General features: G+C 41.3%; 1 protein-coding gene across 1 annotated transcript in view; it reads left to right on the top strand.

Annotated features, from left to right (window-relative positions):
• The window catches only part of LOC125233787 (serine palmitoyltransferase 2), a 29193-nt gene extending 3548 nt beyond the window's left edge, over positions 1-25645 (top strand). The window contains exons 2-9 of the mRNA XM_048139890.1: positions 2127-2309; positions 13477-13631; positions 14339-14531; positions 15419-15646; positions 15916-16147; positions 17638-17812; positions 20619-20789; positions 25379-25645. Coding sequence (XP_047995847.1) covers positions 2127-2309; positions 13477-13631; positions 14339-14531; positions 15419-15646; positions 15916-16147; positions 17638-17812; positions 20619-20789; positions 25379-25496 — 1455 coding nt within the window. The 3' untranslated portion in view covers positions 25497-25645. The remainder of the gene's footprint in view (positions 1-2126; positions 2310-13476; positions 13632-14338; positions 14532-15418; positions 15647-15915; positions 16148-17637; positions 17813-20618; positions 20790-25378) is intronic.
• Positions 25646-26173: the final 528 nt, after the last annotated feature.

Here is a 26173-nt window from a genome sequence, read left to right as displayed (position 1 = left end):
TCACCGATTCAGTAATAGCCTACGACCTATTTACGACCCTAGTCTACAGCATGGCAAATTTTTTTTTTCCAAAGCAACACTGTGGGCCTATTTTTTAGTCTCACGCGTTCGAATTCAGAAAATTGTCACTGAAAATAATTAAATAGGCAAGTCACCGTTTTCAACCGGTATTTTAGTAACAAAATCCCGTATGCGAGATTCAGACGGTGGTGCCACTGGTATTGTCTACCCTTTTTTTTGCCAGGCTGTACTTACACAATAGTTAAGTTTCTCTGCTCTGTTAGGAGCTCCATACTGTAGCGCCACCTATTAAACTACTATCTACTATACCAGCGGTTCTCAAACTTATTTTCCCATGGAACCCTTTTAGAAAGTAAAACATCTGACGGAACCCTTAAATTATTTTTCCCCTCACTAGCTCGGAAACACGTGTTTTGTCCTTAAATACCATTTAAAAAGGGTAAAAACGCATTTTATCCACTAGTGGGTAAAGTAATTTGACCTTGAATAAAATCAAATTAACTGCTTTAAAATTGATAAAAGTAGGTGAATCTAGTAATAAAGATGATTTACCACCTGTGGAACTACTGCAAGCACTGATAAACGCATTTTTTGCGTTGTAGTTTCCTCGCTACAGTGAGGGGAAAAGTTTTGTGTTACACTTGAGTGCAAATGTATTTTACTTCTCGTGTGTTAAAAAACTCGCATGTTCAGGATTCTATTTGTATAACCCCCTTGTATAACAAATAACTATTTTTTTATTGCAATCTTTATTTTAATAAGCAACTAGATTCTAATGTGAGGTATTACATGAAACTGTTTTTTATTTTTTAACAATTGGTGAATATTTGGTTTTATGGAAGAGAGTTGAAGTTGCATATCAGGTACCCAAAATTCACACGTAGCCCCCAGAGAGGCTTTGCGGAGCCCTAGGGGTCCGCGGAGCACACTTTGAGAATGGCTGTACTATACTATCATAACTACCAGTATGATGCCTACAATTTTTTTTTTTCAAAGTTTGTATTGACGTGATACCATGATTTTCAAATAAAGAAATATGTCATTTGTTCTTATAAAAAATAAAAACACGGAAAATATGATAGTGGCCACTTTCAGGCTGCGAAACAGCTCCATCTAGTTTTATGCCGAAAAGGCCCATACATTTCAGGGTACGCTTTTTTGTGTGGGCTTTGTCAGTTCAGTATTAAATCGGTCTTAGTTATAGATAAAAAATAGACCATCTTTAGCTTCTTCTCTTAATACGAAATAATTGTAAGAAATAAGGAAAAGCCTAAAAAACGTTAATAGCTATTTTAGTTTCCAATCATACAGCGTTCAGAAATATATGGTGTGGCTCAATTTCTTCAATTAATTGATCACTAGATATTAGACGCCGCGTGGGCAATCTCGGCAGCCGCTGGAGCTATTCTGCATCTTATGCTATCGCTATAAGATTTAAAATTAGTCATATACTCTAGCTGAATACTGCCTATAGGCTAATGCCAATTAATTTATCTTTACAAGACTCACTTTGATTTGTCTGGGCCAGACAGTTACTTAGCAGTCATGATTAATATTGCTTCTTAGTTTTTATCCTATAGGTAGAAATTGTAGAATCAAAGCCCATTGGAAATTTTCTCTTATTTTATCAACCACCAGCCAGACTCGTTTGTACATCATTTAACGCCAGCAATTCACGTGGCTGTATTTGACAAATTTTAGTGATGCGTCTCTTTCTTTACACACAAAACAAAAGACATGCAATACCAGTATTGTTTTACCTATGTGCATAGCTGGGCAATTACTCGTTAATCCGTTAATTAACGAAGTTAACATTTCGATTAACGGATTATCTTTTAAGTTAACTTTAAAAAATGTTAACGGACTCGTTAACTTCCGTTACATTTGTCCGAGTCCGTTAATCTTTAGTCCAGTAGGGCAGGCGCTATCTGCGCGGCGAAAAACACGCTACTATAAAATGTGAATCGAAGTGAATTTCCTGACTAACACGCTCCCCTGAGATGTTTCAGTGAATTTATTCAAGCCGAAAGCCTAAAACAAGGGCGCGCAAATTCGCTGGCTGGCGTAGCTTTGTCTCAAACTAAATGAACTTCTGGTTTTCGCAGAAGAAGGCGCCACCCATACCGCCCCTGGACTGGAAGAAATTTGGCGACACGGAGGAGTCGTTCGAGCGCTGTTCACTCATCACTGCAGCCCTCACGCAGTTCAGCTTCTTTCTCATCATCTTCTTGAGCTACATAAACCAGTTGCTCTTCCCGCCCAAGGTCGCCACGGAGAGGAATAGAGAGGTATGTCAAGGTAGCACTAATAAGAGATGGGAAACTTATTACAGGATCACAATTATCTTTAGTTACTTTAGTTAGGCACATAAACCAGTTACTCTTTGGTCCAAAGTCGACGCCACAGATAAAATTAAAGAGGTGTATATGCTAACTGCACATAATTTTCTCCTTTGCTACACCTGTTTTTTATATATAGCTATACAGCTATTCTTCCCCAGTAAGAGTAGAGCTGTGTGAGCTGTGTCCAAACTGGAGCATATTAGACACTGAAAAAAATTTAGACTAATGTTCACACCTTATTGCAGCTGTTAAACTTGTATTTGAAACTTAAAATAGACACGACATTGAGGGTTTGATGAGTCAGCAGACCGTTATCAGTCAGCGAGCGATAACTCCAAAACATCAGACGAACGCAACTTACCTACTAACATGCCATAATCCCGTTGGTTCATGTCATCTGTGCATAATACCTACACGCATAATATGATGTATCAATCTTGTCGGAAATCGTTGACGCTAGAATCGGATCGAAACGAAGTCTGACTCTGATGCTCCAATACGGAAGAACGATAAAGAAAACTATAGCTGCGATAGCGATATTATAGTAAGCGTTTGTGCATTTGGCTACGCGTACCCAGAGGAAAGGTGCATTTTTTTCCATGTTACCTAATATTTTTTGCTTAAAAAGCTGTGGCATAGTTTTTCTTGTTAAGTACCCAATAATTAGGAACAAAAAGAATATTAATGATAATGGTATGGCTGTTTGAGCTGTAGGTAGTTATAGCTGAAAGATACGAGTTGTTGACAGGATTGCCGGGGTGTTGAAAGAATATGATAATGTCCTCGTAAACACGGCAGATTAGGCCACTCGTAAATGCAGCAATAATCGTTAACAGACATGGCTTAAATTATCTGGGATGACTTTTTTAACAAGACAATCCTTTTGGAATATCTACCTTAACATCAGAGTAGAAAGTTTACATTTTAGCGTTAGTTTATAAATTACGTCTAGGTATCTCAAATAATATCAAGTCTAATCGTGGAATATTGCCAGTTTATCTACCTTACAGTGTATTTTGTGACTGCCCGTGTTCTAGAAATATTGCGATAAAATGTAGTTTTCGTTGAATTGGCAAATTCCATCCAATATCCTCTTAGTTAGCAACAAAAGTTGAGCAAATCAGACATAGCCTGGCTTTTATCATAATTATGTACATATTTTCTGCTTTCTCAACTAGTATTATTTTACCGTTCATTAAAAAAAGTAAGTTGGTTGTGCACTAGTCCTTCCTATTACTAATATTTTTGTTTTTCGCACTAATTATTCGATATGTTCATTATTCTATCTGTTGGATTCTGTAGTATTTGTTAAGTGCAATTACTCCGACAGAAGTTATACATACTGGTAAAAGCTTAAGTTACCATCTTCGTCATTAACTGTTTGAGTTACCATCTTCGTCATTGAGCTGCCTCAGTAATTTAGTTCGTTCGAAGCCCCATTACCCAGTTTTCGTCGTTGCTGGAAAGTTTACATCTCTGGAGAATCTTATGGAAGTTATGGCTATTCTCAGCCATTGGGGGCTATGGCGTATGAATTTGCCACTAGAGGCGCTGTTGTCGCGTAAGGTCCAAAAACTACTAACTGCTACTGGTTTTGGCGGGCTTCGTGACATAAATTATAATTTATTTAATTTACCTGTTGAAAAGTGATCGCATATATGGATTATTTGTCGACGAATGTGAACGCTTTGAAAGCGGAATTAAGAAAAAGAGGCGCAAAAATATGATGGTAAGTTCTTTATAATTAATAATCTATTGATTTTATTTATTTATTTATAATTAATTAATGAGATTCAAAACTTTGTTTCGGTCCCGATCTTATAAGTCGCCTTTAACTTTGACAGCTATATCTCTGGTCTGGACCTTACTCAACAGAGGCGCCAACTGGTGAGCAAAAACACGATAGTCCCCATTTCGTAACACTATCGCAACAGTAGGTATTTCGGCGCATTGTAGTTGTATGTAGGTATGCCCGCGTATTTGTACTCCGGTAATTGATCTAAACAAGTGAAGTCCATTAGTTGCTGCTAACAACGCCTACCCTTGTCCCGCTTACACAATCGCTTGCGCGGCTGACAGGAGTAAACCACATTACAGTCGACTGCTATGAAAATTCTTCTCTTCGGTGAGTTTTCGGATGAGTCTTTCAGATATTAGTTCAGATGCGATGCCCATAAGGCTAGTTCAGATCGCATCTGAACCTTATGTTATCGGTGCCTTATTCTAGTCTTATAGGAATCTGAACTAGTGCATCCCTTTATTCCCTTTCCTTAAATACTAGGTATGTAGCTATAGGTACTATGTAGTAGTAAACCAGTTAAACCTACGGTCAGTTCAGGGTTACAAATAATGCGATAGGGACGGCCTGATGTTTTATCATATATCGCGCGACCATAATACTTGCCTGCCAGATTTGTCAAAGTATTTTGGTTTAAGCTGCGTCTGCTTAATCTAATCTGTGTAAGAATGTCAGAATTCATGATGTCTATTTAACGCATTTTGCCATTTCAGATTCGCGACGTTCAATTGATATGTTCACTCGCGGCCACCGGCATTTTTCACGGCATAGAATCGCGGAAGCCGCCCCCTAATCTAATAACCTAACCACAATGTAATTTTCTAATAACCTAACCACAATTTTTTTTTCTTTTTTGTAAAAAAAAACTAAATCTAAATCGGTTCATCCGTTCGGGAGCTACGATGCCACAGACCGGCACACACACACACAGACAGACAGACACGTCAAACGTATAACACCCCATCGTTTTGGCTTCGGGAGTTAAAAACTGCAAAAAATAATTAGGCGAACTCACTGGCACAGTATAATAAAGAGTGCTATCGTACAGTATGGCCACTCATGCTCCCCCTGAAAGTGCCGCCCATCCCCTCTCGGTTACCTCACAGTTACCGCCTGTCAAAAATGCGAACAGTCGACCTGTCATATTTCACTCATACAAGCATAGTATGCGTTTACCTACACGAGCTTAGACTGTGTGCTAGGAACGCGCCTCTTTCATATATGGATGGTGATAAGCAATAATGTGTCAACCCACAAAAACTAAAAAAATGAGATTTTAATGCCATGTTATAGCTGGATTTTTAAACTTCTATTTGCAAAAATGACCTTTTCATTTTGAAAATTTTTACTATCCCAAAAGTAAAAAAAACCGGCCAAGTGCGAGTCGGGCTCGCGCACAAAGGGTTCCGTAGCAGCAAATATAATAAACTTATTATGTCAATTTATACACCTGCCAAAATTACAGTTAAATCAACCTATCTCAAAAACTATAAGAGATACTTTGATCAAACCAAAAATCGTTGAAAGAGTTAATTAGCATGCATCACCTCTATTTTTTTTAGAATTTTATACCCCGTAGTTATAAAAATAGAGGGGGGGGGGACATACTTTTTACGACTTTGAGAGCTGATATCTCAAAAACCGTTCACTTTAAGAAAAATGTTTTTTAGAAAACTTTATATCATTTTAAAAGACCTTTCCATTGATACCCCACACGGGTATGTACATCGAAAAAAAAATTTTCACCCCTCAGTTACATGTATGGGGGGCCCCACCCCCAATTCTTTTTTTTACTATTTAGTGTCATAATTTTGTAGCGGTTCATACAACACATATTCCCATCAAATTTCATCACTGTAGTACTTATAGTTTCCGAGTAAATCGGCTGTGACAGACGGACAGACGGACAGACGGACAGACGGACAGACGGACATGACGAAACTATAAGGGTTCCGTTTTTGCCATTTTGGCTACGGAACCCTAAAAAATAGGTTAACACAAATCCTATATCGTGTGTTGCCTGTTTTGCATTAATGTGTCAAGAACCTTAACTTATTATAGTAATTGGCAGAAGACATATTTAAATTACAATAATGTGTTATGAGGGTTGACTCAACGATTTTTTTACACTTGACTCATTCTTGCAAAACGCAAAAAATGACATAGTTACCCACTATGAGACTTGAATGATTATTGCAAAATGATATTTTATTCGTTGTTTTATGCTACGACCCGTGTTATAAAACATAAGTCATTATTGTTAAATTATATTCGGGTCATAAATTGTTCGTTTTTGGTGTAAGTACCATGACACTATATTGTAAAATATAACTGTTCATATTAATTTATGTTTGAATAAGTTATGACTTAGTCCATTAGTATATTTTTGCACATGAATGGTAAATTCAGTACGAAATTGAACATTTTAAGTCATGAATATACATATTCGTTATTATAATTTGCAAACATTTTTTACAAGTACGTGTTTATATAAAAATCTAACTACTATTTTTTTATAATTACTAATTACATTAAGACGTGTTAATGTATGCATAAAAATATTGTTTGATTTTTGAATACTTACTGAATGGTAGTTTATTATTTTGTTAAAGATATTTTATGTTTTGTTCTTGTACAAGTCAAGTCATGAGTTATTCATAATTTAAATGACTTAGTCTATTTCTTAGCGTAAAAAAATTTGTTGTATATTTTAGATAAGTAGTTTGTTTTTTTTTAAAGATGATTATTTGGTTTTTGTAACGATTTTTTGTTGAAAAAGCACAGATAATTTAAATATGTGTCTAGAAATGATCATTACTCTAATAGTTAATTTATAGTATTTTATTCAACAGGCGTTTAAAGGAGGTCAAGAAATATGAGTGGCGTACTTTCCACGAGTATTTTGGAGTCAGTTAAACACCATTGCATACAATACTTTTACAACGACCATGCACTTAGTTTTTAATAGTTTTTTTAAATAATTCTCGCGAAATTCACACTGTTTCCTGTATTGCAAAGGTTTGCACTGTCAGCTCAGCTGCCCAAAGCCTTCCCGCGCACGCACGCAGTATCGTTAATGCAATGCGTTGCCATGATTACAGAACCAAACAATGCGTTTTCAGTTTTTCGATACGCACAATCCTGTAAATGACGAATAACAGTTCGGGAGTAGAAAAATCATTAAAAGGTTTGATTAATAAATAATGTATTGATTCCTACATGACGACCGGTCTGGCGCAGTCGGTAGTGACCCTGCCTGCTACGCCGCGGTCCCGGGTTCGAATCCCGGTAAGGGCATTTATTTGTGTGATGAGCACAGATATTTGTTCCTGAGTCATGGATGTTTTCTATGTATATAAGTATTTATATATTATATATATCGTTGTCTAAGTACCCACAACACAAGCCTTCTTGAGCTTACCGTGGGTCTCAGTCAATCTGTGTAAGAATGTCCTATAATATTTATTATTATTTTATTATTTATACCTAATAACATAAGTGACCATGACTGATATATTACTTAACACTTATAAAGTTAAAAATATGCATAGGTAGAGTATTTTACAATAACAATTTATGTGCTTTAACATGTTTATTTAAGACTCATAGATATTTTTAAACAATTAATATTTGATCGCCAGTGTCCGAGGTGTGTCATTGGTAAAAAACCTAGATATACCTATTTTGTTGCTGGTACAGTCAAGTGTAAAAATATGGGTGCGTACAACTTATCAAAAATATGTCCCATAGCACTTTATGTCGGCGGAATAAGGTCTCGGTACATATTTTTGAGCGGATAAAATCGATACGTATTTTTGCACTTGACTGTATACAAATTGCACAATGAAATTTTCTTTCTGTGCACTTATTTTGCTTGCTCTGAACGCACCTTATCCTCAAAATAACTAGGTATCATTCACGGCCTGCGACCTGCAACAGAAGAATTCTCATATCGATCTCATATTCATATGTGTGGGAATAGCCATACGGCCCATGGCTTTACTTTGTGTTTTTATTCAAGGGTAACGTTGCTGACTGAAGGTGGCAAATAATAGTATTTTAGGGTTCCGTACCAAAAAGGTACAAAAGGAACCCTTATGGCGACGCTCTGTCCGTCTGTCTGTCTGTCTGTCTGTCACATTTCTAAATATCTCGAGAACTACTTACGCTATCGACTTGAAATTTGGAATATTTATGGTGACCCTCTACAATCTGAAAGTATTTTTTTTTAATTTATTAATATTAATTATAGAAAATGGCCAAAATGAATGGGGGGCAAACTTTAAATGACAAGTTACTAGGTCAAGTGGGATATCGTTAGAAAGAGCTCAAACTGTATATATCAAAACTATTTTTTATAATTTTTTTGTTGTGGAAAAAAATCGTTTTATGAAGGAAAATCCCCCCCCCCCCCTTATCTCCGAAGTTTACCAATGAAAATTTATGAAATTTTTACCAAATATGGCTACTATAATAAATATTATAGGAAAAATAAAATCGTACACTTGAAAACTTTTTTTTTAATTTATAAGAAACTTTTCAGATTTTCATTTTGAATTTCACCACCCTTGCGGATGTATTGTACCTGTAATGTTTACAGAATAATAATAAAAGTACCTGCTTTCAAATAGAGGAAAAATGATTAAAATCGGTTCAGGCAATAAATAATTATCCCATAAAAATCATCTTCCATAGTTTACTCAATTTGCCGGTAGATGTCGTTGTACGTTGAGCGCTCATTTCCTACATCGCGTTTTTCCTGATACATTATAATGGGGTCGGGTCAAGATCAGGAGCGTCCTGACGACAATGTTGTAACGTAAACTATTGAATTCGAATTGTCTTGATTTTCTTTGGACGTTGTTTAGTAATAAAATTGTATGTTAAATATTACTTGTTATGTGGGAAATTGAGCCTTGAGTAAATCCCTCCCTTATATGAAGTAACATTTGATGATTCAACTATTGAAAGCTTGTACGGAACCCTCGGTGGGCGAGTCCGACTCGCACTTTTTATTTATTTATTATGATGCAGGAGGCAATCGAGGAGACAGGTCGCATGATGATAAGCAAAACACCAGAAGGGTGGAGGTGTGTTGCCGATATATTTCTAGGGTTCCGTACCAAAAAGGTACAAAAGGAACCCTTATGGTGCCGCTCTGTCCGTCTGTCTGTCTGTCTGTCTTTCAGTCTGACTGTCTGTCTGTCTGTCTGTCCGTCTGTCACATTACTTAATATCTCGAGAACTACTGCTATCGATATGAAATTTGGAATAGTTATGAACATTGTTGACCTCTACAAATTGAAAGTATAATTTTTTAAATTTATTTATATTAAGTACTTATAGAAAATGGCCAACATGAAAGGCCAAACTGTAAATGTCAAGTGACTAGGTCAAGTGGGGTATCGTTAGAAAGAGCTCAGACTGAACATATCAAAACTATTTTTAAAAAGTGCAAAGTTTTTTATTTGTAAGTATATGCCAAACTTTTTTTGTTGTGGAAAGAAATTGTCGCTCTCGTTAAATTCGAAAATTGCGGAATGATCCATACAAACTTTCACCCCCCATTTTGGGGAAGTGGGGGGTCAGAGAGAGACAAAAGTTAGCCTATGTCACTCCCCATCCCTTCAACTATCTGCACTTAAAAATCACGTCAATACACATCGCTCCGTTTTGCCGTGAAAGAAGGACAAACAAACAGACACACACACTTTCCCATTTATAATATTAGTATGGATAATATGAGCTATAGTTTGGTGAAGCTTAATTTTCTTGTAGCGGCTTTGTTATCGCGTTTTGTATTGCGTTCAGTAATATTTTTTTATGAACTATTTGTTTCGTTCGATTATTTTTATACGAAACAATAATGCCATGCTCAATAAAATACACAACTATTGCATGGCAGCGTCGATTGAGGACATCGAGGTTAAATAAAAACAACCGAGTAATATCTTTACTTCGATAAATATCTCTGAAAAACCGGTCTATCTATTCTATCGAAATACAAAAAAGAGCGATCAGTACAATTTAAAAATATAAAGTTTGTTTACATATGTCGCTCCCACACTGTCTTTTATAAATGTTATATCATATAACACGGTGTGACATGGACAGCGCGATGTCTATTGGGCAATTTGGGCATCTACTGTATAAGAAAGGAACCTCGACACGATAAGAAGAAGAAGAATATAAGATTTATAACTGCCCAGTGTGGGAGCACCACTACAGTTGTACAACTTGTACACTATAGACTATGGATACTTTTAAAGGTAGCGCTTTTTTAGCTACGTGAATAACAAGATATTCCAAATAGCTTGTAAGTTGTAACTATGCGTCTTGCTCGTAGTATCGTTTATTACTGCGAGCAAGGTGTACACGAAGTAAGTTACACACACGTTAGCGAATATGTCACAAAAATGTACGAGTACAAGTACCCATTAGTAGCCCAAGCGATACGATTACGATCGAGATCTCATGATTCTAAGTTATTTACTTTACCTGACTTGTAATGACTGGTGGTGCCGAGCTCTCTTTATAAATATTAACCCCCTTATTCATAAACGTACACTAAAGTTATCAAGCCCATAAAGTTCGTTTGTCCCTTTTTATCACACCAATACGTCGGAAAGGGACAAACGAACTTTATCGGCTTGATAACTTTAGTGAACGTTTATGAATAAGGGGGTAAGTACTTACTTACCTATCATAATTTTAAAACCATTCATTACAGGAAACGGCCATAAAGAATGCATATCGTTTTTACGTCTTCGTAGAGAGTTGTCTCTTTCTTGCTTATGTGACGTTATTTGTCTCTTTCCAAAGTTTGGCCGTTTACTGTACCTTTTTGAAGTGACGTGAACAATCTTCAAAACATGTAAAAGATGAAACATATCAAGAATACCTTTCCGATTAAGAACAATCAGTTTGACTCGTCTCGTCATTCACTAACTGTCCTGTCGTGACTCAGGTGCTTATCAGTACCGATAGTGATCGATCCACTGTACACAAATACTATAGTATATCGTTATCTAACGAGTGCACGTGAAGAAGGTAGGTACTTAAAGTTAATATTGATAGTGTTGTATCGCTGTACCTAATGACGACTGAAGCGACTGTCATTGCCCATTGGATACTTCTCTGTAGTACTGGTATATACTCGTAGTAGATGTCAGACCGTATCCACCTTTCGGCTTTGAGGGCTGTGGCAGGTCGCTCTCCGTCGACGACGTCAATCGTCGTCAACTTACTTGTAAGACTTAGAAATTGTTGATGGCCACCTCTTCGCTACCGACCGTTAAGGCCCATTTAGATGGTACGAGAACTCGCATACGAGGTTTATTACATTGCGGTATTTGATCGCTGTGCAAAATTGTATGTAACCTCAACAGCCCGCAATGTAACTAAAATCGCATGCGAGTTCGCACGCCGTCTAAATCAGGCTTTAGTCAACCCCACAAAGCTAATTTAAAATGGCCAAACAAAAACGAAGGGCATTTGAGCTGTAGAATAAAATTAACCGATAATGTTCCGAGCGCAAGCGCCAATCATAGACTCAACATCGATTAAATTGATCAATGAATTGTTCCAATCTTACAATGAATAGAATAGTTGTCGATAGGGTTACACACCCAAGTTTTATTCGTTATTAACTTCCATTTTAATACCACTAGGTCTGTAAGAGCAACAACGAACTCGGTTATTTCATGATAACACGGAATGAAGGAAAATAACAATGCGCTTAGCGCGACGAGATACGGTCATAGATTATCTGATTTAAAATAGGTGTACTTACTAGGTACGTTTATCGACATCGTATAGCACGACCACGCCTTTAAAAATATAAATAGGTAATAGGTTGTAGTTTTTCTAAATACAAATGAGGAGACTCGATGGCATTGTTTTTAATGCGCTAATATGTTGCCCACAACTGATATAATTCCATGAATAATACTGATAAACCAATTCTCGTTATAATATATCAATGAAAGGGGCAATACGGCAGTTTTTATGACTTACCTTATTTAAATACATTTTAAAGTTGTACACTATTTTAAGGTATAGGTAGAATTTGTAATCGATGTGCACGTAGCACGTACACTTTTTTGTAGCTTAAATAATTCGAGTATATGTACATGTTGAAAAAAATCCCATAGTTTATGTGAACTGTATTTGGCATCATTGATAATATTTTTTGTCATTATAAATCGTTAAGGAAGGTATATGCCGCGAGAAAGGATAAAAACTTTTTAACAAAAAATAAAACCGCCTTCAAAAATAAGCGCGTTACAAAACACGGAGAAACTAAAAAGCCAAAAATAATAAACCTTTCAATTCAGATTTCTTATCGTATTGCAATAAGCTAAACATCCAAATTATAAACAAATCAATTATTTTTGTAGTCGGTACCAGACCTGTTCGTCGCCTTGCTATTCCCTGTTTGCCCCACCCAACCATACACAGGCTGGTACCGACTCCAAAAATAATTGATTTGTTTATAATTTGGATGTTTAGCTTATTGCAATACGATAAGAAATCTGAATTGAAAGGTTTATTATTTTTGGCTTTTTAGTTTCTCCGTGTTTTGTAACGCGCTTATTTTTGAAGGCGGTTTTATTTTTTGTTAAAAAGTTTATTTATTTGTTGATTTTTAGTGGTTCCTAGTGATATTATATGTATCAGTCCGAATACATGTACAGTAGTGAAAGAATTATCCTTTAACTCCTAACCATTGAGGAGTTGACCTTCCATCATCAGCTCAGTTGATTTTTAGTGGTTCCTAGTGATATTATATGTATCAGTCCGAATACATGTACAGTAGTGAAAGAATTATCCTTAAACTCCTAACCATTGAGGAGTTGACCTTCCATCATCAGCTCAGCCACATAAAATTATTACCATCAGACGTAAATACTGGTGTACCTTTGAAAAATAGACTAAAAACATTACATGTGCCTATAACATTTGAAGAGTTCCCTCGATTTCTCCAGGATCCCATCATCAGACCCTGACTTGGTGCCAATGGGACCATCTCGGGGTTATACCGGTTCGATCAAAAAAAAAATTTTGAAAATCGGTCCACGATTCTCGGAGATATCGAGTAACATACATACAAAAAAAAAATAAAAAAAAAAAACATTCAGTCGAATTGAGAACCTCCTCCTTTTTTGAAGTCGGTTAAAAATGTAACGCCTCGCGAGAAAATTGCCACGCGAAACATCTTGGTCGGTGGACCGCGCTACAACCAGTAGTGCGGCAGACGCATAATATGTAGAATAAAGCCTACAAGATAAAGTCAGTAATGTGTCTTTTTGACAGGGCTACGCGCCACTATACAACCCTTTCGACCAGTTCTACTCGCGCTACGTGTACCGGCGGGTGCGACACTGCTTCAACCGCCCAGTTTGCTCCACGCCCGAAGCGGAGATCACGCTGAAAGAGCGCGCCACTGACGATTACAACTGGACATTTAGGTAACATCTCTCTCTCTCTGCCTTTTATGTACGGGCTACGTGTAGCTATACAACCTTTTCGACCAGTTCTACTCGCGCTACGTGTACCAGCGGGCGCGGCACTGCTTCAACCTCTCTGTCTCTGCCTTTTATGTGCGAGCTATACAACTGATCAGAAAGTTCTACTCGCGCTACGTGTACAGACGGCTACACTGCTACATAAGAGGGAGCCACTGTCGCCTACCACTGGACCTTCAGGTAACCTCTCCAATAGGCTAGTTTCCTACTAGTCAAATCAGCTTCTTTTTAAGAACTCTCAAAACGATTTGCTAATATGGAATTACGAGTACTATGAAATACTGAGGAGTGACGTCACGGTCAATTCATTTATGCATCTTTCTCTTTGACTTCTGAGTATTAAATAGAAATTATGTTTAAACATAACTACTGTTCATATGTTTCTTCTAATTATGTGGTGCTTATTTCGTGCACTGCATAAAATATGTTATTTTAAGTATAGGAAGCTAGCCTATTGCCTAGCTACACCCAATTTCATTTGGTGTCGGCACTCCTCGTCAAACGTGGTGTAAACAGATCTTCGAAGCATCCTCGTATTTTGTCCTCGTATCTTCGTGTTTATACTAAGGACCTTTCTAATCAAAATCATATGATCCTTCGATCCTCATACTATATTATCAGTATCACAAATGCTTTAACTCACATTTCAGGTTCACTGGCCGCGAGCTGAAATGCGTGAACCTAGGCTCGTACAACTACCTGGGGTACCGCGGCGGCAATGCAGACGTGGAAGCGGCCACTCGCCGCTACGGGATCTCGCTGAGCTCGTCCCGGGCGGAGCTGGGAACCTGCCCTCTACATTCTCAGCTCGAGTCTGAGCTGGCCGAGTTCCTCGGGGTCGAGGTACGTGGGATATTAGTGCCTCTGGAAGTATAGCATTAAGTAGCCTTGATATGCTTCTACTGCTTTTCTTAAAGCTTCCGGTTCATGGCGAGCAGACGCTGGAATAATATTCCGCCTCTCCTCAAGTAACAACAATTTTGTGTTTATGATATAAGTTTCAAAGCCAAACATTTGTCAAGCTGGGAATGTTAAGGACAGCCGCAATTTTCCCGTCAGGTGGCATACAATAGGTACTCTTTATTGCACATCTTATATCAGAAAAAGATAGATACCGTAAGGTTACACAGCAGGAAGGAGAACATGCCCGCATATACATAGTTCATCGAAAAATTTTCTTGTTGCTTGTTTTTAAGACGATACAGGAGGGGTCAATTCTCCATACAAACTCTCTCGACTATTTCCTTCCTGGTTTTTGGCGATAGAGCAATGATTTTTTTCAACACAGATTATTATTATTTTTATCTGTGTCGGACCGTTTTGATTTTTTTGATATTTTTATTTTTGAAGACGCTAGAGCCAATGAAAAATTTCCAAAAACGGTTTATTTTCATTATGGCGCAAAAAAAGGTGTGATACTCAAGATTGGTAATAATTAGCCAAAAAAACTAAACGGTCCGACACAGACTATTCCATTGTTATTCAGATTCTCAAATTTCGTTCCTATTGATTATTAGCCAGAATTATTACCTTTTCATATTTTTCCTTACAAAAAACTTCCATTGTTATTCAGAAAGGAGGAAACAGTCGAGAGCGGAACCTCGATTTTAAAGATTTTTTCGCTATATCTTTTAACTGAGTTGTTCTTAATTGACAATTTTTTTTCGTTACTTCCATTTTAGCATTTTCGCTCCTGTATCGTCTTCACGTCTCCAAATCTTTGTTTTCAGGCAGCAGTGGTGGTAGGCATGGGTTTCGCCACCAACTCTCTCATGCTGCCGGGCTTACTGTCTCCCGGCGCGCTAGTCCTCAGTGACGAGAACAACCACGCGAGTCTCATATTGGGGCTGAGACTGGCTGGCGTCACTGTGAGGGTGTTCCGACACAATGACATGAGGCATCTTGAACAGTTAGCGAGGAAAGCGAGAGCGGAGGGGAAGTGGGAGAAGATTGTTATTGTAAGTGTTTTCTTTGATGATACCGTGATACTACAGAGAGATAAGAAGTATAAGAACAATTACACGATTTTTGTATTAATATTAAGGTTGACAGCAGTTGGCCATTTGCTAGCGGACACCGAAGTCCTGATTCTTTGTCTTATTAGTGTCTAGACTTCGGAGCCAATGCCAATATTCACATTAAACATTGCCTGCTTTATGTACCTAAATACGTGGTAGTCAAAAAGATCTGTTTAGGAACCATTATTAATGTAAAGTTATTATTCCAGGTAGTAGAAGGCGTGTACAGTATGGAGGGCTCCGTAGCAGCGCTGCCAGCCGTGATAGCTCTAAAGAAACGTCTCGGCCTGCAGCTGTACCTCGACGAGGCACACAGTATAGGAGCCACCGGCGCTCGCGGCCGCGGCGCTACTGACGCGTGCGGCGTTGATCCTAAAGACGTTGATGTGCTTATGGGGACGTTTACGAAGAGCTTTAGGGCTGCGGGAGGATATATCGCGGGTAAGTAACTATTTATAATCCATACTAATATTATAAATGGGAAAGTGTTTGTGTCTGTTTGTTTGTCCGTCATTCACGGCAAAACGGAGCAACGAATTGGCGTATTTTTTTTAAGTGGAGATAGTTGAAGGGATGGAGAGGGACATAGGCTACTTTTTGTCTCTTTCTAACGCGAGCGAAGCCGTGGGAAAAAGCTAGTAATTATAATATACTAGTGTGCACAAAATGATGGCAGGACAATACAATACAATCCTTTATTGATAAAATAAAATTGTACACGTCAGACCAGATGTGTCATGTGCACAAAGCGAATACCCACTAAACACACCGATGTTTCTTACATGCCATTTGGATAGATGTTGTCCTGAGATCGCGTATTTTCTGCCTCAGAGCATCTCTCTTAGATTACAAACCTAAACTTGTATATTTTTAACATATTCACTACCAGACCAAAATGGCGCACTATGTCAGAAACCTGTCGTAATTTATCACCGCCCGCTTGTTTTTCTTTTTTTTTCCTAGCCTATAATTATGTCCCACTGCTGGGCAAAAGCCTCCCCTTCTTCCGCCACCCATCACAATTTGCCGCCTGCTCCGGCCAGTCGCTGCAAAATGCGTCGAGGTCATCCCGCCATCTTTTCTTTGGCCTACCTCTAATCCCCGGCTAATCGGTGGTGTCCAGTCGGTAGCCAATTTGGCCTACCAATTTTGTATGGCGAGAAATCGCCCAGCGGGTTCTCCGGCATCTGAGCAAAGTTCACGAGTAGGTACCCACCAGGCAGATTATTGGTTGCGGAAGTGTTAATAACTAGTCCGGTTCTAATGAACCCACGACGACTGGTCTGGCCTAGTGGTTAGTGACCCTGCTTGCAAAGCAGCGATCCCGGGTTGGAATCCTGGTAAGAGCATTTATTTGTGTGATGACCAGAGATATTTGTTCCTGAGTCATAGATGTTTTCTATGTATACACCGTGTTTCACTTAACACTAAAAAGTATTTGTATATTATATATATCGTTGTCTGAGTACGCACAACACAAGCCTTTTTTTTTCATAATTTAAGGAGCTTAGTCGCTGAGCAATTATGGCTCTCCATACGTCCGCGAACATCTACAGTAGCAATAAAATTAGTTAACATACATACATTCTTTGTAAATCTTATATAGTAATTTAGCTTGCTTTGACTCAGGATTGGCCAGCACAAGATTGCAGTATCCAGTGTAAAAAGTTCCACGGCGATGAGAACATAAGCCTTCTTGAGCTTACCGTGGACTGGAGACTCAGTCAATCTGTTTAAGATCGTCCTATAATATTTATTTAATTATTTAATATTTATTATTTGTGTATTCTTTCCATATCTCGGGACCATGGGGTCCCGGACCTTCGGGAGGCGTACGTGGGGCCGAAGCCAATAGCGCAGAGGCCCTTTCGAACAATTTAATCTAAAAGCAAGGGATATTATTTAACTAACCTCCGTGTCCTCATTCCCAGGTTCCCGGCAGCTGGTGAACTGGGTGCGCTTGCACGGGCACGCGCATGCGTACGCGCACAGCATGGCGCCGCCCGTCGTCGCGCAGGTGCTCAGCGCGCTGCGCGACCTGCGCGCGCCGCCCGGCCAGGCCAGGGTGGCCGCGCTCAGCGACAACACCAAATACTTCCGGGAACGGTCAGTATCGCTGTGACTTTACTATATTGTTACTAGCACAGTATGGCGCTAGCGCAGGTGCTCAGCGCGCTGCGCGACCTGCGCGCGCCGCCCGGCCAGGCCAGGGTGGCCGCGCTCAGCGACAACACCAAATACTTCCGGGAACGGTCAGTATCGCTGTGACTTTACTATATTGTTACTAGCACAGTATGGCGCTAGCGCAGGTGCTCAGCGCGCTGCGCGACCTGCGCGCGCCGCCCGGCCAGGCCAGGGTGGCCGCGCTCAGCGACAACACCAAATACTTCCGGGAACGGTCAGTATCGCTGTGACTTTACTATATTGTTACTAGCACAGTATGGCGCTAGCGCAGGTGCTCAGCGCGCTGCGCGACCTGCGCGCGCCGCCCGGCCAGGCCAGGGTGGCCGCGCTCAGCGACAACACCAAATACTTCCGGGAACGGTCAGTATCGCTGTGACTTTACTATATTGTTACTAGCACAGTATGGCGCTAGCGCAGGTGCTCAGCGCGCTGCGCGACCTGCGCGCGCCGCCCGGCCAGGCCAGGGTGGCCGCGCTCAGCGACAACACCAAATACTTCCGGGAACGGTCAGTATCGCTGTGACTTTACTATATTGTTACTAGCACAGTATGGCGCTAGCGCAGGTGCTCAGCGCGCTGCGCGACCTGCGCGCGCCGCCCGGCCAGGCCAGGGTGGCCGCGCTCAGCGACAACACCAAATACTTCCGGGAACGGTCAGTATCGCTGTGACTTTACTATATTGTTACTAGCACAGTATGGCGCTAGCGCAGGTGCTCAGCGCGCTGCGCGACCTGCGCGCGCCGCCCGGCCAGGCCAGGGTGGCCGCGCTCAGCGACAACACCAAATACTTCCGGGAACGGTCAGTATCGCTGTGACTTTACTATATTGTTACTAGCACAGTATGGCGCTAGCGCAGGTGCTCAGCGCGCTGCGCGACCTGCGCGCGCCGCCCGGCCAGGCCAGGGTGGCCGCGCTCAGCGACAACACCAAATACTTCCGGGAACGGTCAGTATCGCTGTGACTTTACTATATTGTTACTAGCACAGTATGGCGCTAGCGCAGGTGCTCAGCGCGCTGCGCGACCTGCGCGCGCCGCCCGGCCAGGCCAGGGTGGCCGCGCTCAGCGACAACACCAAATACTTCCGGGAACGGTCAGTATCGCTGTGACTTTACTATATTGTTACTAGCACAGTATGGCGCTAGCGCAGGTGCTCAGCGCGCTGCGCGACCTGCGCGCGCCGCCCGGCCAGGCCAGGGTGGCCGCGCTCAGCGACAACACCAAATACTTCCGGGAACGGTCAGTATCGCTGTGACTTTACTATATTGTTACTAGCACAGTATGGCGCTAGCGCAGGTGCTCAGCGCGCTGCGCGACCTGCGCGCGCCGCCCGGCCAGGCCAGGGTGGCCGCGCTCAGCGACAACACCAAATACTTCCGGGAACGGTCAGTATCGCTGTGACTTTACTATATTGTTACTAGCACAGTATGGCGCTAGCGCAGGTGCTCAGCGCGCTGCGCGACCTGCGCGCGCCGCCCGGCCAGGCCAGGGTGGCCGCGCTCAGCGACAACACCAAATACTTCCGGGAACGGTCAGTATCGCTGTGACTTTACTATATTGTTACTAGCACAGTATGGCGCTAGCGCAGGTGCTCAGCGCGCTGCGCGACCTGCGCGCGCCGCCCGGCCAGGCCAGGGTGGCCGCGCTCAGCGACAACACCAAATACTTCCGGGAACGGTCAGTATCGCTGTGACTTTACTATATTGTTACTAGCACAGTATGGCGCTAGCGCAGGTGCTCAGCGCGCTGCGCGACCTGCGCGCGCCGCCCGGCCAGGCCAGGGTGGCCGCGCTCAGCGACAACACCAAATACTTCCGGGAACGGTCAGTATCGCTGTGACTTTACTATATTGTTACTAGCACAGTATGGCGCTAGCGCAGGTGCTCAGCGCGCTGCGCGACCTGCGCGCGCCGCCCGGCCAGGCCAGGGTGGCCGCGCTCAGCGACAACACCAAATACTTCCGGGAACGGTCAGTATCGCTGTGACTTTACTATATTGTTACTAGCACAGTATGGCGCTAGCGCAGGTGCTCAGCGCGCTGCGCGACCTGCGCGCGCCGCCCGGCCAGGCCAGGGTGGCCGCGCTCAGCGACAACACCAAATACTTCCGGGAACGGTCAGTATCGCTGTGACTTTACTATATTGTTACTAGCACAGTATGGCGCTAGCGCAGGTGCTCAGCGCGCTGCGCGACCTGCGCGCGCCGCCCGGCCAGGCCAGGGTGGCCGCGCTCAGCGACAACACCAAATACTTCCGGGAACGGTCAGTATCGCTGTGACTTTACTATATTGTTACTAGCACAGTATGGCGCTAGCGCAGGTGCTCAGCGCGCTGCGCGACCTGCGCGCGCCGCCCGGCCAGGCCAGGGTGGCCGCGCTCAGCGACAACACCAAATACTTCCGGGAACGGTACGGACGACCTAATGCTGGAATAATATCCCTCCACCATTAAGATTTCTTGTAACAAAAAGCCTTGTCACCCTCTTGGGATTCGTTGTCAAAGCGGACGCCAGGGCTCCCATGAGCTTCGCCTCGGCCGGGATAATGCAAGGAGGATGATGATAACAAAAAGTCTTGTTAATTTTTTATTTAAAAGTACCCTGTTAAATAAATACATTTCAGAAATACTTTTTATCTTCTGATAAATTCCCGGCGAATATGTCAAAAGATATCAAATAGCAAAAATACACGAATTTGAGAATGACGATAATCTTATTCTTTCTTTTATGACAGGTTACGTGCAATGGGAGTAGTGACGTACGGACACCCGCAGTCGCCCGTGGTCCCCATGATGGTGTACTCGTTCAGCAAGATGGCCGCCTGCGTGGAGCGGCTCACGGCGGCCGGCGTGGCCACCGTCGGCGTCGGCTTCCCCGCCACGCCGCTGCACCAGGCCCGCATACGGTGAGTGGCGTGATTACAGTGGCGTCACAAGTCAGTGTCTGGTGTGACACCGTCAACCTCTACAGGCTCGCAGACTGCGTGTTGTGACTTGTAACGTCACGAGATGGCCGCCTGCGTAAAGCGACTCACGGCGGCTGGCGTCAGGTTCCCCGCCACGCCGTTGTACCAAGCGTATGCGGTGAGTGTTGTGACGTCACTAAATGGTGACACTGGCGTGACACCCGTCAGCCTCTACATGCCCGCAACGCATACGGCAAGCTAGTTTTGTGACGTCAAGAGAGAAGAGTGGTGCTAGCGTAAGGCAAAGGCACCATGTTTCTCACTGTCTATATTTGAAATATGATCCCAGAGTACGTAGCCAAGTTGTAAATCGATCAAGCTCCGCAGCGTATCGTAACTAATCTCTTCCCATATTGATGCGACAGAGCCAGTTGCATTTCGTTCAGCACGGAGTGTTAGCGATTGTGACCGGTCAGACCAAACTATCTTGCAGTACTTATATACATAATAAAATAACAGTTGTTTTCTAAGAACAAATTAAATTTAAAACTTGTATTTTTAAGTAGTAACACTACCATTATGTTATAAACATTAAATAAATGTCATATACAAAGAAAAAGTGACCAAGGCCTCCAGTGTTCCGAGCTGGAATCGAACCACTCGGCCATCGGTGCACGAAGGCAAGGGTCGAAATTTCCAAGTATATGACATTCCCGAAGGTTCAGGCATTCGCCCGGTAAGCGGAGTACGCTGGTTCGATTCCAGCTCGGAAAACTGGAGGCCTTGGTCACTTTTTCTTTGTATATGACATTTATTTAAGAGGCCGTCAATATCAAAAAGTAGAAAATCGTAAAATTGGTAGTTTTCTACGTCCGGTTTTAGTTTCAGTATATACTTATTGATAAGAAAAGCACTTGTTTTAAACAGCGCGTATTCTTATCTACAAAATCAGTAGTTAACATCAAGGAAAAGTTACTCCCTGAATTAATTATGATTTTTTTCCTGACGCTAGTTTAAGAAAACCCGCAAATAGTGCTCACGTCTGAGTGAGCTGAGCTCAATTTTGTATACTTTAGGTTGCTAAAATTGATGTTGTCGCATTACTTATATCCTAAACTAAAAATTCAGTAGTTTACATGTGTGTTATCATGCTACTAAAATACAGTAAATGGAAGTTAAACGACATCAATATTTGTCTAAAAATACTTCGAATCAAATGGCAATTACTTCGAAAACCTTTTAGGCAAACAAAAGGCTTTCTTGGTAATTATAAACTTTAAGTATGTGTATGCAAAATAGTGTGTAATACAAATCAGGAAACACTTCCAATTTTAGATACATACTTACTTAAAGTTGTAACTAAAATGCGGTCGGCCCCTGTCGGCATCTTCATAAATTTGAATATGTACGACCGTGTTTTAGTTTTAAAATAATGTTATTTTATAAGCTAGATAACTGGACTACAGAATTATTACCTTTTCATATTTTTCCTTACAAAGAGAACGAATAAAATCAATGTTGAATATAAACTTTCGTAAATTTTCCATACAAACGTCAAAACTGCGAACAGATTCTATTGAGTCAGACGCCCGATCGGGCTCGTTCGGAGCGGACGTGTCGCCAAATTTGCTCCAATGACATTTGTTTTTGACACTGGAAATCATATACGGATACAAAAAGATTGCCAGTGCTATGAATGTATTCAAAAGTAATAAGGTAAATAAATATCGTCACGTCTAAAAGAGTCTCAGTTTAAAATCGTTTTTTTTTTGTGTTGTTTACTACTTATTATTGTTGAGAAATAAAAAAATATATGTAACTTTAATACAATGATAAGAAATATAGGTATTTTTTGTCTTCTAAACTTCATTAAAATGAAAGAGTTTTAAAATTAATTTTAACTCGTTGGACTTTATTTTCATTATACTGGTCACATTATTTAGTGTGTCAGTGTGTGTAACATTCTCTTTCGCGAAGAGACATTCAGTGTGGCGTAAAAAACTAACAGAACTAATCATTATAATTATATTCTATAAACGATTATTTACGCGAAATTTAGCGAAATTATTAATTGTTGTAAGGCGGGATGGCGTTTGGCGAAGTGAAGAGAAAGCCGAGAGTACGAATCTAGACTTTATTGACAAGGTTACAAGTTAGTGATACCTCACTGAACCTGCATGACCCAGCAAAGGTGGATGCAAGCATGGCTAGGTAGGTTTACTTAGCTAGAAGACACTCGTATGCTTAAGCAAAGGTTAAGGCATAGAGCGTGCAGTAAGCTAGTTCCTACTGTGAGAGTACAACGATACTCGGTCGACGCCGGGGGGTCATGATTCTACGTTGACCAAACGTTAGCGTGTTCTATTTTTTCCACTGGCGCCATCTAGCGGTGACACTGGAACTAATCATCCATAGTGCAGTTGTTGGGTGTATTGCGGTGATGGCGTTACAACTCTCCCCTATGTCCACGCAGGCGTCCCGACAAGTAGGACATAACATAAATAAGTAGCTTCTATGTGTAGTCCAGAACATGGTCTGACACTCAATCTGGTTACTGCAGGCGTAGCTTTCTTGGGAAGCGTTGGTACAGTAGCATCTTATATATTTAACCTAAAGAGAATCAGTCTTCAATGAAGGTAGAGGCGGTCGTCCTATTTCCTACTCAACAGCCGTCCTATGCTGTGACGTCAAGCGATGAGAATGTAGTCGATGGGAAGAGTGCATCATCGAGACCCTCCAAATCACATTCTGCATCATAATCCTGTAGCGAGACTCTTGCGTCTTCATAGAGAGCTTCCAGGATGGGAGAGTAATTCGCCGCCGTTCCTTAGAAAGAGTGTCGAACTTGTAACGCCTCCAGATCGCGTAGTAACAAAAGTCTGATCCTTTAGCTTCGCAGGCTCGCCTTTTCCGCTCATTTAAGTAGGTTGTCTTGCGTAGCGTAGCTTCTAACACGAAGGTCGTAGCACGCCGATGACGTCACGGGCTCCGTAGCTCGATGATGACGTCACGCAGACTAGCCCCACGTTGGGCGCCAATGTAAGGCGGGATGGCGTTTGGCGAAGTGAAGAGAAAGCCGAGAGTACGAATCTAGACTTTATTGACAAGGTTACAAGTTAGTGATACCTCACTGAACCTGCATGACCCAGCAAAGGTGGATGCAAGCATGGCTAGGTAGGTTTACTTAGCTAGAAGACACTCGTATGCTTAAGCAAAGGTTAAGGCATAGAGCGTGCAGTAAGCTAGTTCCTACTGTGAGAGTACAACGATACTCGGTCGACGCCGGGGGGTCATGATTCTACGTTGACCAAACGTTAGCGTGTTCTATTTTTTCCACTGGCGCCATCTAGCGGTGACACTGGAACTAATCATCCATAGTGCAGTTGTTGGGTGTATTGCGGTGATGGCGTTACATTGTAATAATATATTATAATATATAGATAAATCTTATCACAAAATTGTTCTGTATGACTTACCTTCTTACGTTCAATATAATTTTTAAATGGTGTTTGCACACGGGGCACGTAACCTTAGATTCAGACAACTTTAACTAAATTTTGAAAATTATTATTTTAATGAAGAATTCTATATATGGCAACAATTTTACATGTAAACTGACTGTCAACCTCCGTTCATACATAACCTCAACCTTTGTCTCAGTGCATTTATAACGGATGTTGTAATGGCTAAACCGATCAGGAACAGTGAATTATTTTAATTCATTCGGAAAAGGGTTTAACCATTTATAATTAGAATAAACGAAGCACTGTTTTTTACACCAGAGTTGTTTTGATTTTATATGGTGTTTGCACAAATTTATTTTGAAAAATAATCGGAGTCAATTCGTGTGAGATGGTAACACTAAATTGACACTGTCCGCAATCTAAACACGCGGCAGCGTGTCAAGCCAAGTTCAAGTAACCGAACTGGCAGACAACATCGTGTGTAATATTACACGAACTATTTGGAGCCTCTATGGGCGTCCTCACAACAAAAACTATTTCACATAAACGTCTTAAATTTGGCTCTTATATTGATATTTGTGACATACATATTATGTGCCTGTCGTGTTTGTTTCACCGGATGGTCTGATCGGAAGATTAGACCATTTCGTTGGATCTCCTTCTTGTTTATGTCTTATTATTTGTAACGTTTATTTTGTGTGTGTGTTAACGAATAAATTAATTATATTCTATTCTATTACAAAAGTTATAAGAAATGATATTTTATGTCATCAATTGTCATAAAACATTTTGAGGAATGCCATTGAACTTGGCACCCGTTCAGATCTCACTGCTTTTGTCGTTGACGCCAACAACCAAGGCATATATAATATTGAACTTGGCTCATATTTCCCTTTTTTGGTTTTGATGGGATTTTAACGTTACAACTGATCTTCAGTGAAACTAATATAGACCTGTCTTAAGTTCCTCTCACTTAGGTCACTGACCTCTTCCACAAAATTGCGGTAGTGTGCGAAAAGTATGTTGGTGAGTGTGACGTGCGTTAGTGTGTGTAAATGGGGTAATTTGACAGATACTGAATTTTTACCCATCGTGACGGGCTCTTAACAGTTGTTTTGTTCACAGGTTCTGTCTATCAGCGGCTCACACACGAGAGCAACTTGACAAAGCGCTGGCGGCCATCGAAGCGGCGGCCGACGAGCTCGGCCTACGGTACTCGCGCCTTCCGCGCGTGACGCACTAGCTTTACTTTACGCTTACGGCTATAATCATGGTGGGAGCGAGACAGGTGCATGTATGTACGTTGTCCTGCTTGCACACTGGAGCGGCGTGAAAACTGCCTTGGCGTACGAAAGTATGCGAGATTACTCAATAAATTATTTTATTAAGTTGCTTGGTGTATCATTTTATCCTGTTCGGTTCAGGCAGGCAAGCATGGTCGCGCTATAAATGATAAAACATCTGGCCGTCCCTGTCGAACTTACAAATAGAGCGATAGTGGCCTGGTGTTTTATCATTTATCGCGCGACTATACTTGCCTGCCAGCAGTCGGCTACATACACTAATATACAGGGTGTATATATCCGGCTGTGGTCTATTTTGGTAGTGGGTAAGTGAAGGGTAGCTGCAAGTTCCCATGCTGTTACGGGAAATGGAGTTTAGTAGACCTACCCTCGATTTAAAATTAAATAAAATTGGCATTTACAGATTTTAGAAAAAACATGCACGGTGCGGAAAAAAGGTAACTGATGCCAATTGATCGGACTTTAGTATCATGTGACATAAATCGTGACAATTTTTGGTGCTTTTTTGTATTCGAACGTAATTATTATATTATGTTGCTTGGCCAGGGGCGGCTCACTCCGCGATTCTATCGCCGTGCTACAAGTACATGCCGGCGGCCGCGAGTTCGCGGCCTAA

The sequence above is a fragment of the Leguminivora glycinivorella genome, chromosome 1, assembly GCF_023078275.1.
Source record: "Leguminivora glycinivorella isolate SPB_JAAS2020 chromosome 1, LegGlyc_1.1, whole genome shotgun sequence".
Classification (NCBI taxonomy): Eukaryota; Metazoa; Arthropoda; class Insecta; order Lepidoptera; family Tortricidae; genus Leguminivora; species Leguminivora glycinivorella.
Note: the sequence above shows the minus strand (reverse complement) of the source record. Positions and strands in the feature narration are given on the sequence as shown.